The 15,059-nt window shown below is 48.6% G+C and overlaps 8 protein-coding genes across 8 annotated transcripts; 5 read left to right on the top strand and 3 right to left on the bottom strand.

Annotated features, from left to right (window-relative positions):
* The first annotated feature begins 2,047 nt into the window (after window positions 1–2,047).
* BO85DRAFT_396588 (cystathionine beta-synthase CYS4) lies at window positions 2,048–4,277 on the top strand. Its single transcript, XM_025657003.1, has 4 exons — window positions 2,048–2,506; window positions 2,583–2,617; window positions 2,682–3,358; window positions 3,415–4,277. The coding sequence occupies exons 1-4, from the start codon at window positions 2,247–2,249 to the stop codon at window positions 4,039–4,041; spliced, it is 1,599 nt and encodes a 532-aa protein (XP_025515821.1). The 5' UTR covers window positions 2,048–2,246; the 3' UTR covers window positions 4,042–4,277.
* Window positions 4,278–4,479: 202 nt separating this feature from the next.
* On the top strand, window positions 4,480–6,023 carry BO85DRAFT_513484 (putative short chain dehydrogenase/reductase; the record flags this gene model as incomplete). The annotated part of the gene is made up of 5 exons (XM_025664709.1): window positions 4,480–4,557; window positions 4,668–4,692; window positions 4,802–5,038; window positions 5,146–5,768; window positions 5,836–6,023. 5 exons carry the CDS (start codon window positions 4,480–4,482, stop codon window positions 5,893–5,895), a joined length of 1,023 nt encoding a protein of 340 aa, XP_025515820.1. The 3' UTR covers window positions 5,896–6,023.
* Window positions 5,863–7,541, bottom strand: BO85DRAFT_420213 (signal recognition particle receptor subunit beta). The gene is made up of 2 exons (XM_025657888.1): window positions 7,006–7,541; window positions 5,863–6,900 (listed from the first exon to the last, which is right to left on the bottom strand). The coding sequence occupies exons 1-2, from the start codon at window positions 7,216–7,218 to the stop codon at window positions 6,151–6,153; spliced, it is 963 nt and encodes a 320-aa protein (XP_025515819.1). The 5' UTR covers window positions 7,219–7,541; the 3' UTR covers window positions 5,863–6,150.
* A 204-nt stretch (window positions 7,542–7,745) lies between these two features.
* BO85DRAFT_449008 (putative beta-1,6-glucan biosynthesis protein (Knh1)) lies at window positions 7,746–9,274 on the top strand. The gene is made up of 4 exons (XM_025660070.1): window positions 7,746–8,058; window positions 8,125–8,225; window positions 8,320–8,728; window positions 8,824–9,274. Exons 1-4 carry the CDS (start codon window positions 7,840–7,842, stop codon window positions 8,887–8,889), a joined length of 795 nt encoding a protein of 264 aa, XP_025515818.1. The 5' UTR covers window positions 7,746–7,839; the 3' UTR covers window positions 8,890–9,274.
* On the bottom strand, window positions 9,187–11,104 carry BO85DRAFT_420211 (glutamate 5-kinase). The gene is made up of 5 exons (XM_025657887.1): window positions 10,795–11,104; window positions 10,533–10,720; window positions 10,361–10,471; window positions 10,211–10,306; window positions 9,187–10,149 (listed from the first exon to the last, which is right to left on the bottom strand). The coding sequence occupies exons 1-5, from the start codon at window positions 10,829–10,831 to the stop codon at window positions 9,331–9,333; spliced, it is 1,251 nt and encodes a 416-aa protein (XP_025515817.1). The 5' UTR covers window positions 10,832–11,104; the 3' UTR covers window positions 9,187–9,330.
* On the top strand, window positions 11,033–12,212 carry BO85DRAFT_288978 (mitochondrial inner membrane protease ATP23). The gene is made up of 3 exons (XM_025655246.1): window positions 11,033–11,377; window positions 11,462–11,721; window positions 11,787–12,212. Exons 1-3 carry the CDS (start codon window positions 11,152–11,154, stop codon window positions 12,012–12,014), a joined length of 714 nt encoding a protein of 237 aa, XP_025515816.1. The 5' UTR covers window positions 11,033–11,151; the 3' UTR covers window positions 12,015–12,212.
* Window positions 12,001–13,738, bottom strand: BO85DRAFT_468546 (aurora family serine/threonine-protein kinase). Its single transcript, XM_025662270.1, has 3 exons — window positions 13,463–13,738; window positions 12,449–13,405; window positions 12,001–12,399 (listed from the first exon to the last, which is right to left on the bottom strand). Exons 1-3 carry the CDS (start codon window positions 13,556–13,558, stop codon window positions 12,262–12,264), a joined length of 1,191 nt encoding a protein of 396 aa, XP_025515815.1. The 5' UTR covers window positions 13,559–13,738; the 3' UTR covers window positions 12,001–12,261.
* Window positions 13,739–14,047: 309 nt separating this feature from the next.
* Window positions 14,048–14,988, top strand: BO85DRAFT_371118 (TIP41 family protein; the record flags this gene model as incomplete). The annotated part of the gene is made up of 3 exons (XM_025655986.1): window positions 14,048–14,343; window positions 14,410–14,800; window positions 14,875–14,988. 3 exons carry the CDS (start codon window positions 14,048–14,050, stop codon window positions 14,986–14,988), a joined length of 801 nt encoding a protein of 266 aa, XP_025515814.1.
* Between the last annotated feature and the right edge of the window lie 71 nt (window positions 14,989–15,059).

The raw sequence follows: 15,059 nt of genomic DNA, 5'->3' as shown, positions 1-15,059 counted from the left end.
GAAAAGTTAATATGTAGACCAGACCACCTTCAGCGAACATCATTCATATTTTATTTCCCGCTAATCATGGATCGCGATTATTCTGGAGATCTTGATCCATGCAAGCAGTGCAACCAAGATTTTACACAGTATAGCATATGGACAGTATTGTATGCCAGCTTTTGCGGACTGCCATCCTTCGGACTTCTACAGAAACACTGGACGGTATTTCGCTGCACATCACCAGAGTGCATCTGCGAAGACAGACACTCAGGAGAATTGGGTCCCTTCAGCTGAGGCGATCACCGAGTTCCTTAGTTTACCTTTGGGTTGTCCAAGTTCGAAACATTGTGCCCACGCTGTGGTCTTGGCGAGCCTATGAGCATCGGAGTGTGGCCTCTGGATGGAGCCGTGGCGCTTCGGCAGGTGAGCTGTTAAAGGCTCACCCAGGGAAAAAAAAAAAAAATAAGCTGTCAACAGACCCGTCAGCTGCTGGGTGATTATCATCCCGCTGTAAGCTCCAGAGCATTATTTGCTCCTACTCTGCCGGATATGGCCGGTGTCTCCCGTGTTAGTTATACATAGTATATAGTATGTATTAGGAGAGATCTGCTGTATCCTCTGAGAACGCGGTTGTCTCAAGCATGCTGGCTTAGTGACCTTGGGCTCTGTATCGTAAGGAGTCGTTACTCCAAAGAGGGGCCGGTTCACGCATTGTCGATACCGGATACACAGCCACGATTGACTCGCGTCGAATCCTGCAGCCCGCCTCCTCCAGGGTGGGGACTCACCGAAGGTTGAGAGCAAGCGGTAAACATGGCCTAGCTTGGCGGGCTCCCGCAAACTTCCCGGCAGTTGGCTGGCTTTGACCAATGTCTCGAGTCTCGACACAGCTTATATCCTCCTTTCGAAATCTACAATCGTGCATTCATTAAGCACACAACGATATAGATAGTAGTAAACACTAAACCCTATCTTACTTACAACTATATAATCGATGTGGATGCAAGTATCAATGGGATGGAGGATGCAGTGAAAGGACTCATCGCGATTTGAAAAAGCAAATATATTGTGAGTACTGTAGTAGTACTCGGTGTAAGTAGAGTAGAAGAGTGGAACCTAGAACAGACCCCAGCATTGAACCGGAATTGCAACAAAAAGGCAAATTAAACAATAAAATAGGACTCCGCCGTCCTGGATCAGGGGCCCAGACAGGACCCGCGGCCCTTAACCCAAGTATCCTAAGTGATGACACAGTCACTCCGAGTGTCCCTCTTTCCTGCTCTCTTACGTACTTACTCTCTATTTCGATCACTGACAGCAAAATAAGAGTATAGGCTAATGCAATGCCTATCTTCCACATGGAATTACTGAGGTATTGAGAGAACTTCCCCGCAGATAGAAGACGTCATTTTTATTCGTCAGTACCTTCTTCGGGACTGGAAGGTGATGCTACTAGTGCTGGTTGCAAGGAAAGGATGTCACAATGTCTTTTTAGTATTCCATCACCGATGTTGTATTCAAGGCTTACCCATACACATCTCTATCTACTAAAATTAGTTGACAGGGGTCAATCCTGCTGATCTGATCTACGTAGATACTCTATATCCAAAGTACGTAAGTAGGGAATTGCCGTCATGTGGTGCCTGTTGGAGTACCTTATTTTCTTTCGGGATCTGCTTAACTACTAGTCTAGTATGTGATTATGGTTCTAGGTAGATAGTATTCTGTACATGGTACCTACATGAGGGGTGTGTTTTCTGATTGGTGGTGCGTGTAAATACCCACCTTGCCTCCACCAAGTTGTGGAAGAAATGGAAGAAGCTAAATTCCATGAGATGAGGGAGATCGCCCGTTATCACAATCCTTCTGTGTCAAGTGAACAATTGCCATCCTCCAAGCCTCTAATGACGACAACTCCTAACTATGACATTATCTCATGTAGCCCAACTAGTTACTACTAACTTTACATGTCAGACCATGCAGCGATCACGTGGTGCTTATGCAGGAATTTCGTGAACTCGAGCGATATGGCGAATGCGGTTGGGTGGCACTGGCACATCGTAAACGGCTACCGTCGGGAGGGGTATACCACCAATCTGTTACGAGATTTTTTGCCTTGCCAAATTTTTTTTCTTTTTTCTTGTCTCATTTCCTCACCTCTGATACCCCTAATATACTCGCACACGGCCCTCAATTGCTCTTCATAACTTCTCTTCCTCACGGTTAACCCAGTTTACGAAATTCAGCTCTCTCCGATACCTACCATGTCCACGAAAACCACCCCGGCCGGTCCTCCGGTGGCCCTTGATACGATTACCCAAAATATCGGCAATACTCCCTTGGTTAAGCTAAACAGGATTCCGCGCAGCTTGGGAATCGAAGCCACCGTCTACGCCAAATGTGAATATTTCAATGCTGGCGGGAGCGTGAAGGATCGCATCGCTTTGCGCATGATTGAAGAAGCGGAACGATCTGGGCGCATAAAGCCTGGCGATACTTTGATCGAACCTACTAGCGGTAACACGTAGGTCCCCGTTTCCGCAAATCACGCAGATGCTCTCAAAGGAAATGTTCTAATTTGTATGATTTCCTACCACTAGTGGTATCGGTCTAGCTCTTGTTGCGGCCGTCAAGGGTTAGTTGATCCAGGATCTCTAAGTTGCGATCTTTTCGGCTAATAATCTTCCCGGAGTATGCAGGCTACAAGACTATCATAACTCTGCCTGAAAAAATGTCCGCCGAGAAAGTGTCCGTATTGCGTGCCTTGAATGCTACTATCATCCGTACTCCCAACGAAGCGGCTTTCGACTCCCCGGAATCTCACATTGGCGTCGCAAAGCGCTTGGAGAAAGAGCTTCCCAATGCGCACATTCTGGACCAGTATGGGAACGTGAACAATCCCCTTGCCCACGAGTTTGGGACCGCAGAGGAAATCTGGACTCAGACAGAAGGTCGGATTAGTGCGGTTGTCGCCGGTGCTGGCACTGGTGGAACGATTACTGGTATCTCTCGCGGCCTCAAGAAGCACAACCCCGATATCCAGGTCATTGCAGCAGACCCCCATGGATCTATCTTGGCACTTCCTGCTGCGCTGAACGAGGAGCATGTGAACGAGCCTTACAAGGTCGAGGGTATCGGATATGATTTCATCCCCGACGTCTTGGATCGCCAGGCAGTTGACAAGTGGTACAAGACCGCCGACAAAGAGTCGTTCCAATACTCTCGGCGGCTAATCGCCGAGGAAGGTCTTCTTGTTGGTGGAAGCAGTGGAAGTGCCATCTCCGCTTTGGCGCAAGCCGCGAAGGATAACAGATTCAAGAAGGATGACGTGGTTGTCGTCGTCCTGCCCGACAGCATCAGAAGTTATCTTACCAAAGTAAGTCTTCATGTGCTCTTAGGCTGTTTTTTGACGAGTCCTCTAACCTAGTACAGTTTGCCGATGACGACTGGCTCGCTGCGAATGGTCTTCTGTCATCGACCCCTGAGCCCACATCCTTCCCGGCGTTACAGCCACAGGCGAAGAGCGATGCCTTCGCCGGCTCACAGGTCAAGGCCCTGAGATTGAAGCCCATCACAACCGTCCGATCCAACATCCCCTGTGAAATTGCCATTGAAATGATGCGCGACAGAGGTTTCGACCAACTTCCCGTTCTTGCTCCTTCTGGCAAGAAGCTTGTCGGACTGCTTACCCTTGGAAATGTTCTCAGCCGGCTGACCCATGGACGTGCTACCGGGAAGAGCCCGGTTGCTGATGTTATGTTCGATTTCAGCAAGATCCCGGAAATTGTCACCGATCCTAGAGATATGGGGCTTGCCAGCTCGCAGGCCGGCCAGAACGGTAGTGCTAACGCGAAGCCCCATATCAGAGATCGGAAATTTGTGGAGATCACCATGGATACGCCTTTGAGCGTTCTCAACCGATTCCTTGAATGGAACAGCGCAGCTGTGGTTACTGAGCGAGATGACCAAGGTGCCATGAAGCCGGTTGCGGTGGCGACCAAGGTCGATCTCCTCACCTGGATGCTTCACAACGACAACAATGGCACCTCGGGTAACTAAGATTATAATATTCTAGCGACTGCAACTTGGCTTTTCAACCGGTATGCTATAATCTGGAGAGTATCAACTATATCTTCAATTTTCTTTTCTTTTTCTTGGCGGATGCCCTCCGGCACACAGTTCTCAAGTCATATAGTCATATAACGAAGGCTGTGTCATGGGCGGTATGGAGTTAATTGGAACAACGCTAGATAGTTCAGGTCAAACGAGCAATCAAACACTACCATTAAGTTGGCGCATCTTGACATGTGTGTAGGACTGACGTATATGACAGAGGCCCAGAATGACGTCTCCGGTCCACTGTTCTGTAACTCAAATCACCGGTTTCGATATTAATTAACAATGAATCCGAATTGTACCCCCAAAGGATGGCCAGCAATAGAGATCCCTCTTAAACTATACATCGTCTCTTCCTTTGGATACTATTAGACATTTATAATGACAGGAATATTCACCTATAGAGAATTTTCCTTACGGGATACACCACCGTTGGATGGGAAGGTGGCTTTGGTAACAGTATGTCTACTATTCGTTTACCGAATCATGTATAAAAGACTCGCAGTATAACCGAGAAATCAAAATATCACAATCCTGCAGGAGACTATCGCTAACATGACAATTAAAAGGGTGGTCACGGAGGCATAGGAAGAGGTAACTAACTCTACTCTATCTACCCTACTAGTTATCGCTGCAATGTCGTCTCTCCTTCCGCGGCCGAGTCTTGAATCAGCTTTTCTAATTGAAAATGATGTTATTTTAGAGATCACCGCCCAGCTTCTTATTCATAATATAGACAGAGCTTTGGTCCTCGGTCGAAACAGTGACAAATTCCTAGCAGCCAAAGAAGAATGGCAACGTCGTCATATCAACCTAGGCAAGGACGACAAAAGAGTCACTTTCGTCCAATGTGATTTGGGTGATATCTTCGCCGTGAAGGAAGCAGCTGATCAGGTCAGAAGTATAACAAAACGACTAGATATCATTTTTTGCAATGGCGGTACGACACCTTCTTCTATACCACCACTACTTCCCCTCCTTTTCACTATTATACTACGTATTACGAACTAGCGGCAATAGTCGATTGATTCAGAACAAGTTCTATAGGCCTTGGTGTCACAACCAATTACGAACGATCACCCCAGGGAGTGGAAATGGTCTTTGCGGCAAACTGCGTTGGCCACCAGGAATTGGTCACCCTGCTCCTACCACTTCTGAAACGCACAGCAAACCAGCATAGCGAATCCAGAGAAGCCCGGATTGTTGTCACTAGTTCCTCGCTGCACTCGGTATGCCGTACCTTGGACTTTAACCAGCTTACCACAACTACACGTGTGATGCCTATGCATCCGTATATTGATGGCTTCTGGCGTTATTGTCGTTCCAAGTTGGGAAACATTCTCTTTACGAGAGAACTCGCCCGTCGAATTGAGCAAGAAGGTCCCAACGCTAACAATATCTACGTGAATGTTTTCTTCCCTGGGAACATTGTCACAGAGCAATGGAAAGCCTGGGACGAGTATGTAGGGACTACCCTCGGTGCAGTTTTCCGTTATGTCTTTTCAATCATTGGGCAAAGTACACAAGACGGCGCCGCCACCGCCGTCTATCTGGCTACAAGTGATCGGATTCGTGTTGATGGGATTCGCGGCCAATACTACATTCCTATTGCCAAGCCAGACGCAACGACTGACATTGGTAATGACCCGGTTCTCGCCCGCAACCTTTGGGTACGTATTCTTACGTTCTGCCCTCTGTGACCCTGCCTCTTCTCCTCGCGTTTCTGATTGCGTACAGGATTGGATAGATACCAAGGTGACAGAGCATCTGGGCCTTCATTGGCAACAAGAGACCTGATAGCAGATGCTCCGAGATGTATCCGTCAGAATTACTACGGTCATCGAACCTTTTTGGCTGAACTCCCGGTATATCGTGATAGTTAGGATTCCACTTTCTGCTCATGATAATCGTTCCGGCGCATAGGGCTTATATGGACTGTCTGGATTGTATGTAGGAGTTATGCAATTTTTCAAGATATTTCTCGTATCGTTTCATCCCATCTCTAGGGCCAGTAGCACTGTCACTAGCCCAAGTGATATACGAACATCCAGTTCAGAGGCGTTGGCCAATCCATTCCTCCCACTTTCTGACGCCGGCCCCGAGGTTGCCCTCCTCATCACTCTTGACTGCGCCACCGACAATGTCAACAGTCAAGCCAATTTCATCTTCTAGGCCTCGGAAGCTGAACTTGATCCGAGTGTCAGTACTTCCCAGGATATCGTCTTCGCCCTCATCAACTCCAGCGTCAGCGCTAGCATCCATGAGACCTTTGCTCTTGGACTTCCGGATTCTGTCAATCTCAGCCTCCAGCTTTTCACGCACTGACCCTGGAGGTAAGGCAGTGAAAAGGTCTTGCTTGTTGGCCACCACGAGAACGGGGATCTCCGAGGCTGCTTTGGCGGAATTCTTGCCCTTCTTAAGGGCTCGGTTCTGGAGGGCTAAAAGCACATCATACAAATATGAAGCTGTATCTCGCATAGTCTCAGCCTCGACAAGAGCAGCCGTATCGACCATAAAGAGGACTCCGCGCAACTTGGACTTTACATCCTTAGACGTTGACATTGACAGCAATGTCGCAAGTCCCTGAGATCCCCGCAGTTTCCCATGGCCCGGAGTATCCCATACGCGGTACTTGACAGGGTTCTTGGAGATATCCTTCAGGGAGGTGTCATTGACAGAGCGGTAGCGGTTCGAAGCGGTCTGGATGGAGGCGGGAAGGCTGATGGTAGCGACAGTAGACGTTTGCGAGGTATGTGTGAGCCGAGAGTCTTTGGGAGGAACACGTGATGATTTAGTCTCAAGCTATTGTAGACGAAAGAAGACCGTTAGCACAAGCTACATACAACTTGGGCAGGAGGGGTGGAGAGGGGAATGCACAAAGCAAGGCCAAGTTAAGATTAAACATACCAGGCTCAAGAGAGCGGTCTTGCCAGCCCCACTGGGACCAAGGAGTAAGAAATTGCTGGAGGGTGGAGAAGCAACTGTTCGGTAGAAGATCAGGTGCAGCAGAATAGGTAGCCCAAATGCGATGAAGACTGTGACTGCAATTGCAATGGGACTGCCGTCAAGCAGACTGGTAGCTATTCCCTCAAGGGTCTTCCAGTTCGCATGAGATTGCATCTTTCACAGATGCTCACGTGAAGCACGGGGGACTGATGCAAAGGGGTTCTTCACTTATCCGGTGAGTAGTGAAAAGGGATTGATTGTGTAGGGCATGAACAGGTCGAGCTCCGCAGTATGTATTCAAGAAGCTACCAATCCGCAAGCGCAGAACTTCTTGTCCCTCGTCTTCCCCAAGTCTGGTTAGGGCAACAATTCTGACGCAGCCAATTAGTAAACCAAAGCCTAGGAGCTGTGATCCTGTCCAGAAATTGGCTGACGTCCAAGTTGTTGCTTGTTGGTTGCTGGAAATTGCAGCGGTGACAACGAAACCAGCAAGCGGGTGGGCCAGACGGATCATGCCACCTTCGGAGCGGGATTCTGGCCGAAGCTGGTGCTGGCCTTGATTCCTTAACGCCTTGATGCCTGGTTCATGGCCCGTGCGTTATAGTTCCCGATTAGGACATACAGGTATATACTTCGGTAGCACAGCAGGCTTCCCAGCATGCCGTTGATTGCAGGGGGTGACGGGAGGGTGTCAACAGACATCTCTGGCCATCTTCCCTCTTTTGATTTACTTGTCCACGCTCGATTTTTCTGGCATCTGTGTTCCTTTTTCCTCCCCTCTTTCTTGCTCTTCCCATGATGAGACTCGCGCGCACAGTGGTATACTTTGCGCTATCGTTTCTCCCAACTGCTTTCGCAGATATCGAGTTCATCGAACCAGCAGCCGGTGCGGTCATCAGAGCTGGGGATGTGGTTACTGCTCACTGGAGGGACTCTGGCGCATTACCTCGACTTGCTTCCCTCGTACAGTATGACCTCTATCTTTGTGCAGGCGGAGACACAGAAGGATCCAATGTGCGTGCTCTGTCAATGTTCTCGCCCCTGATTCAAACCCTACTAATACCCAGATCTTCGATACAGGAGGATGTAGCTCTCCTCGTCAAAGACGCGCTCTTTACCAGGGGCAATTCAGTTTCATTCAAGATTGATCCTGAGGTTGGCGGCAATGATGCGAACGCATAGTAAGCCCTCCTCCAATGCTCCCATGAAACACGACAGAGGGTTTCGATCTTACCTGTCAAATCCTTTCACTGCTGACGATTGCATCTCGTGCAGCTTTTTTAGGATTGCCGCTTCTGGTCCTGAAACCTCTGTTGTCAACTACTCGGATCGCTTCACCCTCACGAACATGACCGGCTCATTCTCACCGACTGTCCTAAATGGAATTCATTCGGCCATCTACTCTACAGACTCCTTCCCTTCGAGCCTTGAGGATGACAATCACGAAGAACTACGAAAGAGACAGGTGGCTGGGCCCTTCACGATTCCCTATCAGTTGCAGACTGGACCTACAAGATACGCACCCATGGCTAAGAAGCCTGGAAGTACAATTCCGGCGGGAACACCAACACCCCAATATCCAACGAGCGCGTATTCTGTTGCTACAACTTATCTACCTCAGGCTACCGTTCAGATGACACTGTCCGCCTCAGAAACATACTCCGTCGTTAGCATTGAAAATACAGTAAGTATAACGTAGCCGGGTCTTGTCAATAGCGATTCTGTTTTTTCTCTTCTCAAGGTTTTGCGAAACTGGGCTAATGGCACTCATCTCCACAGGCTTCTCCTGCACCACATGCTGGAGATACTAAAATGAAGCGGTTTTTGGAAAGATGGAAAGATTGAGGCGTATGGCGGTTCTGGCTTGTAAGGTCTGGACTGTCAATACTTGTTGCTCGATCACTCCATGGCTTCCTTTGTACTTAGTACGCTCCCTGTCCTATGCCTCAATATTCCTACATATTGATGGCTTGTATGTGGCATTTCCGGACTGGCAGACTGGAGCTTGGGAATACGAGTTATACCTAACTCCAGGCATTTCCCAGCTATGTATGTTTACACCAAAGTGGTTACTATATTGGTCAACGCTGGCCTCTTGGTGTTTATCGGAAACACCAAGCCTACTACATATATGTTTAAATTCTTGGAAAATAAGCAAAGCTCTAGTCCCTTCCATTGTTTAGCCTATACTTTTGTTATATGCAATTCTAATTATATGATTGTCTGTTACTCATCGATCGTTCCTTCTCCTTCTCAAGATAGCAAAATGTTAGAAGCATTTGCGTTTCAGTGACGTGGACTATCGTTATTTTGTGTGAAAGAGATGTTTTCTCGAAGAGCCACATATTCACTATCTGCATAACCAAGTAGTGACTGAATATGTGTGCTTCTCTGGCCCTTGATGCGGATGATTTCACTGCTGCCGTAATTGACTAGGGCACGCCCAACCTCCTTCGGCTCCTGGCCATGATGAAGGAACTCCCCATTCAAAGCGTCTGGAGATATCTTCTCTACCACAACCAGGCGCACTGCTTCCTGTTGGCCAAAATGTCCATCCACCCCTATAACACCTGCCGGAAGCAAGCCAGCCTTTTTCTGGAGAGCACTATAAGCGCCATGATCAATATATAGTGTACCTCGAGGTTTCAGGCCATGAAGAAGCCAGAAAGACCGAGACTGAATCGGGGTTTCCGAGGGAATGAATCGAGTGTGTAGTGGGGGCGGAGTGGGCAAGTCTGGCGAGCCTGAAGACTCTTCGGACCCCAGGTCAAGTTGCTCCGTTTGCTGAAGGTATCTGACAATTTCATGAACATTACCCGGTTTGGAGCTTTTGGTGATGATTGTGGTCACGCCCGCACTGGTTCCCAACTTGGCAGCGACGATCTTGGTACTCATGCCTCCTGTCCCTAAAGAGGATCCGGCAGACGAAACATCAGCCTCCAAAGATGAAATATCCGTGACGACCTCGATAGGCTTCGCATCCGGATTGTGGCGTGGGTTAGCCGTGTATAGACAGTCGACATCCGTCATTAAGAAGAGGTAGTCGGCTTTGACCATAGCTGCTGTTATCGCCGACAGTGTGTCGTTGTCACCGAATTTGATTTCCTAGTTAGAGTAAGCGTTTGCTTTGCTTTTTCGCTTCATAGAACAAGTAGCCGAAGCATACCGAGACTGCGAGAGTGTCGTTCTCATTGACTATGGGGATCACACCCATGTCAAATAACTGTGCGAAGGTATTTTGAGCGTTGAGATATTGTGTCCTCTGTACCGGTGTCAGATGTGAAACGTAACTCCAGGAACCAGCATGAACACTTACATCCGCAATGTCGTTCCTGGTCAACAAGATCTGTGCGACGGGGAGACGGAGATGCGAGAAAAGACCGTCCCAAAGACTCATCAGTCTGCATTGCCCAACCGCTGCCAAAGCCTAATGTTCATAAATCAGCACCTGGATATCTGGCGATCCGTAGCATTGTGTGTCTTATTACCTGTATACGGGGCAAGTGCTTGGGCCTCTCCTCGATATCCATTCTCCGTAGACCGACGCCGACAGCTCCGGATGAAACGAGCACGACATTATGTCCGTCGCGATGAAGTTTGGCGGCAGTTTCCACAATCAAGGTCAATATCGACAGTATAGGCTCATGGGTGTTCTCATCCACGATGGAACTCGTCCCTGTTTGTAACCAAAATGGGTGTTAGCGAATCTGTAACAGTAAATGCCCGGGCTTGTAATTGGATACCCCGCACCTAGCTTGATGACGATCGTGAGAGGTTTGGAAGCCATTGTGAAGTGAAGTTGGAGTTGTTTAATCAGAAATGTTGTTCACACAATCACCCATCTGATGGCGACACTGGCAATCGGCGGTATCCGACCTCCCTCCCAGACGCAACGATGTCAGACAGGCTGCGCTAGTCTTTGTAGCTCGATCGGGCATCCCATTTGCCGTGTGTGATTTTCCGGGGAATATCTATTTTTTGCCAGGCACATCTTTCACCGCCAATGCGGAGAGCTGATGGCGGAATCGGCCTGGACGATCTTTCCGCAGCGCTTCTTCCGTATCCATTTCACTGCGCTGGCTTCTCGTCCTTGTATGTTTAGGCGAAATGTCGGCTTCAGAGTCTCCCAATACCGGTTCGAAACCCGGCAATCAGGATACGGGCTACATACCGGGCGACGATACCTGGACGCAATGGCGCAATATCTTCTCCATCCTAGCAGGGCGAATGACAGATGAAGGGAAAGAACAATTCCGTGTTGCTCGGGATATCCGGAATGAGGCCGCCGATTGTAAACGTTGCGAGGATCAGCGCGATTATCTCTTACAGTTCAGTAAGTTATTTCCCTTTGCCTCTTCGCGGATTCCCAGGGCTTGGGTACTTAGTCAGGGTTACAGCTAATTCAAGGAATCACAAGGTCCCATAATTCGATTCATGAGTGACAGCATTCGACAGCTTGGGGGAGACCTTCATAGCCATAATATTTATTGTCGCCGATGTACCAATCGAAAAGCTGGAGGCTTCGACCCCGATTATGGTATTTTAATTTGCGCAAACGAGATGAAGGACCAGGGACATCTGGAGGATACAATGGCTCATGAAATGGTCCATGCCTACGACCACCTCAGATTCAAAGTTGACTGGATGAACAATCTGCGGCACGCAGCTTGTACCGAGGTATTTAATCTCCCAAGATCATAATCACCTGAAATTGGCAGCCATTGGCTGACGAAAAAGACCAGATTCGAGCAAGCTCCCTCAGCGGTGAATGTCGGTGGGCGCGCGAGTTCTTCCGGAGGGGCCAGTGGAAGTTCACACAGCAGCATCAAGAGTGTGTTAGAAGAAGAGCGATCCTGTCTGTACGAGCAAGGCCAACATGCAAGGATGAAGCCCATGCAGAGAAGGTTGTAAATGAAGTATGGGACAGCTGTTTTAGAGACACCCGACCCTTCGACGAGATCTACCGATGATACTACTATTGTTCGAGCGCTGCAGTTCTGCGATAAACGCCACTCATGTGTATATAGTATTTGATACGCCACCTGCAAAGATATATCATTAAATAATAGAGCCAAAGGACCGGACGCCGCAAAAAGCAGATAATCATAGAACTCCAGCATGCTCAACGCACTCCGCACGAAACCCAATCACAAGAAGTGGCAGAGAAGACCACACGTCTCAACGCCAAAGCGCCATGAATGCATAAGTATTACGTTATTATTTGGTATCCTTTGTCGAAGCAGAACCAGAACTGCGCTTCACGGTTCGCTCATCCTTAACACAGTGTTTAAGGATCCAAGGATGCCGCTGGATTTCATCAAGAGAGATTCGCTTCTCAGGATCCAGAACAAGGAGCTAGAAGACATTAGCAATTACTCCATAAGGGGCGGCTGGGCTCACATACGCGTTTGATAAGATCCCTTGCCTCAGGGCTCACGAATGATGGAACCGACATATCCGCTCTTGCAATCCGCCTCTGTGTCATAACAGGGGTATCCTCAAAGGGAGCTTCTCCAACAAGAAATTCGTAGGTCAAGACACCCAAGCTCCACAAATCGACTTTCTCATTGTAGTAATTGTCCTGTGAGCCCGGCTTGAGCATCTCGGGAGGCAGGTAATCCAACGTTCCACACATTGTTTGCCTCCGGTTGTTGGGTGCATGTACACTCCATCCAAAGTCACTTATTTTGATTTCCCCGTGGATGCCGACTAGGATATTTTCGGGTTTAATATCACGATGCATGACATGCTTCTTGTGGAGGTATTTCAAAGCAGCAGCCATTTGGGCGATGTACTGAGCAGCTTTCCATTCAGGAAATCGATGTTCCTTGCGAAGGTGTTTATATAACTCTCCCCGACCGGCAAATTCAAGAATCAGAAAGATCCGCTTGCTGTCATGGAAGTGCCCATAAAGCCTTAGAACATTCGGATGACGAAGATTGCTCTGAATCTCGATTTCCCGGCGGACTTGCTTCTGCACTCCACCCTGCTGCAACTCAGATTTGTGCAAGACTTTGAGTGCACATACAAAACCAGAGGACCGCTCTTTGGCCAGGTACACCCTACCAAACTTTCCTTTTCCTAGAGGTTTTCCGATCTCAAACATTCCAAGGTGCAGTTTCTTGGGTGCCGGTTGCTCATATAGCGGGTTTGGGTGGCGTTGTTCTCCATTCTCATCTAGGTTGCGACTCGGTAAAGTATTCTGGGAGCCCTTTGTAGGGGATTGAGCAACGTTCATGGCATTGACTTTGTTGTCATTGGTATTTTGAAGAGCCAGCTTCAGCAGGTTGGATCGATTGGAGCCGCTATATTGCCCTGCAGCTCCAAGGCCCGAAAGAGACATGGCTGTTGATAGGGAGCTCTGATGTACGGCATTAACAGGCCATGTACTATACAAGGCGTACTCCAGGACTCATACCTTAGGTTTCGGGTAGCCGCCGCCATTGTGTCCGCTGTCATTTTCGTCTTTGACGGAAAGGCGCTCGAGGCGCGCTTCCAATGTCTTGGAGGCCATGGAGAAAAATGTAATTGACAGTGATGGGCGACGGGAAAAGAGCTAAACGAGGTTTGCAGGCAATTATCAGGACTATCGTGCCTTACAAAGTCATAGTCAGGCCCCAGAGAGTCTATAGAGGAGAAAGCAGTCTAGATGACGAGCTGGAAGAGGATAATGGAGAACGAGTGAGTAGATAAATAAGGTTGGGGAGAACTGGCAGCTCTCTAGCGACGCTCGGATGTTTATCCGGTTTGGTTTCCAGACACATCACCCCAGCAACAGTTCGGACCGCCTCTTTCTCCGACACCGCGGGGTATGATCTATCGGCCGGCCATGGGGAACGCCGACGATGCATACCTGTGAAGCAAAAGGACCCATTCTCTCTTTTCTGACTCCTTTCATATCCTCATATTCTCTCTCCTGCCTGTGTATATGCCATCACTGTCGCTTCCCACCCACTCATTATAATATAGCATGACTTCACGTAGCAACGCGGCGTCAGCGAATATGGCGAGTACCGCAACTTCGCCCAGCTTTCAGAAGCCCAATTCCGTGACGGTTAAAGGATTCAAGATCATCACTCAGAAACTGCCAATACTCAAGGCGGATCCAATTGAGGAAATGACGAAAGAACTAGGAATAACACCACCAGAAATGATTTTCGGTGACAACTTTGTTGCGATTGAACATGAACAAAGCCCGTGGGGCATAGCTTTCAACGCCTTCGATGCCTTAGATCGTGTGGACAAAACTGGTACATCGATGCTCAAAGTCGCGTACTCGAGAGAATGGCAGAAGAGCAGGTACTGCATCATCGTTGCTTGCCTCACAGGTCAACTCGCACATATTTGTGGCTGACTGGTTGTTAGGGAGAAGACTCACGAAGGAATCAAAGAAGTTGTCAAACCTTTCGATTGGTCTTACACTACGGACTACACGGGCACAGTGAAACCTGGGAGTCGGCCTTTCATAGCAACAACGAAGCCCATCCCTATCGAACTGTTGAAGCGGCCCGACCCTATCTTGTTTTATGACGACGTCATTCTTTACGAGGATGAACTTGCTGATAACGGCATTACTATGTTTTCATGCAAGATTCGAGTCATGCCGTCTAGGCTGCTTCTCCTTGCGAGGTTCTTCATGCGGCTAGACAACGTTCTGTTCCGGCTTCGGGACACGAGAGTCTACGTTGACTTCGATGAGATGGAGATCATCAGAGAGTATCAGTCTAGAGAATGTGAATATGAGGCGGTAAGACGGGTAAGCTTGTCGCATTCTCTGATTTCGGGTACTAGATCCAATTTGAGTGGCTCAGGGAACTAATCAGTCTTCAGACCTTAGCAGCGACCAGGGACGATGTGCCGGCCGTCATGAGAGACCCTAACAGGCTTTCGGAAATCCTCCCGCTTGTCGAAAAGCGCTTAGAGAGGGTGGCTCTTCACGAATGAAGCACCAATACAATGGATACTCACTACCACAGTCTACCCCATCTACCACGCACTGAGGCCCAACCCACAGT

Source organism: Aspergillus piperis (genome assembly GCF_003184755.1).
Source record: "Aspergillus piperis CBS 112811 unplaced genomic scaffold BO85scaffold_8, whole genome shotgun sequence".
NCBI classification, from domain to species: Eukaryota; Fungi; Ascomycota; class Eurotiomycetes; order Eurotiales; family Aspergillaceae; genus Aspergillus; species Aspergillus piperis.
Note: the sequence above shows the minus strand (reverse complement) of the source record. Positions and strands in the feature narration are given on the sequence as shown.

Bases quoted from the DNA above. Each gene is read 5' to 3' on its own strand.
- BO85DRAFT_396588 (XM_025657003.1), top strand. From the start codon at position 2,247: ATGTCCACGAAAACCACCCCGGCCGGTCCTCCGGTGGCCCTTGATACG. The intron at 2,618-2,681 runs GTTAGTTGATCC...CGGAGTATGCAG, and splicing joins TCTTGTTGCGGCCGTCAAGG to GCTACAAGACTATCATAACT. The intron at 3,359-3,414 runs GTAAGTCTTCAT...AACCTAGTACAG, and splicing joins TCAGAAGTTATCTTACCAAA to TTTGCCGATGACGACTGGCT.
- BO85DRAFT_420213 (XM_025657888.1), bottom strand. From the start codon at position 7,218: ATGCAATCTCATGCGAACTGGAAGACCCTTGAGGGAATAGCTACCAGT. The intron at 6,901-7,005 runs GTATGTTTAATC...CGTCTACAATAG, and splicing joins AGACCGCTCTCTTGAGCCTG to CTTGAGACTAAATCATCACG.
- BO85DRAFT_449008 (XM_025660070.1), top strand. From the start codon at position 7,840: ATGATGAGACTCGCGCGCACAGTGGTATACTTTGCGCTATCGTTTCTC. The intron at 8,059-8,124 runs GTGCGTGCTCTG...TCTTCGATACAG, and splicing joins GAGACACAGAAGGATCCAAT to GAGGATGTAGCTCTCCTCGT. The intron at 8,729-8,823 runs GTAAGTATAACG...TCATCTCCACAG, and splicing joins TCGTTAGCATTGAAAATACA to GCTTCTCCTGCACCACATGC.
- BO85DRAFT_420211 (XM_025657887.1), bottom strand. From the start codon at position 10,831: ATGGCTTCCAAACCTCTCACGATCGTCATCAAGCTAG. The intron at 10,721-10,794 runs GTGCGGGGTATC...GGTTACAAACAG, and splicing joins CACGATCGTCATCAAGCTAG to GGACGAGTTCCATCGTGGAT. The intron at 10,150-10,210 runs GTATGCTTCGGC...TACTCTAACTAG, and splicing joins ACGACACTCTCGCAGTCTCG to GAAATCAAATTCGGTGACAA.
- BO85DRAFT_288978 (XM_025655246.1), top strand. From the start codon at position 11,152: ATGTCGGCTTCAGAGTCTCCCAATACCGGTTCGAAACCCGGCAATCAG. The intron at 11,378-11,461 runs GTAAGTTATTTC...AGGAATCACAAG, and splicing joins CGATTATCTCTTACAGTTCA to GTCCCATAATTCGATTCATG. The intron at 11,722-11,786 runs GTATTTAATCTC...GAAAAAGACCAG, and splicing joins GGCACGCAGCTTGTACCGAG to ATTCGAGCAAGCTCCCTCAG.
- BO85DRAFT_468546 (XM_025662270.1), bottom strand. From the start codon at position 13,558: ATGGCCTCCAAGACATTGGAAGCGCGCCTCGAGCGCCTTTCCGTCAAA. The intron at 13,406-13,462 runs GTATGAGTCCTG...GCCGTACATCAG, and splicing joins GCGGCTACCCGAAACCTAAG to AGCTCCCTATCAACAGCCAT. The intron at 12,400-12,448 runs GTATGTGAGCCC...AATGTCTTCTAG, and splicing joins CAAGGGATCTTATCAAACGC to CTCCTTGTTCTGGATCCTGA.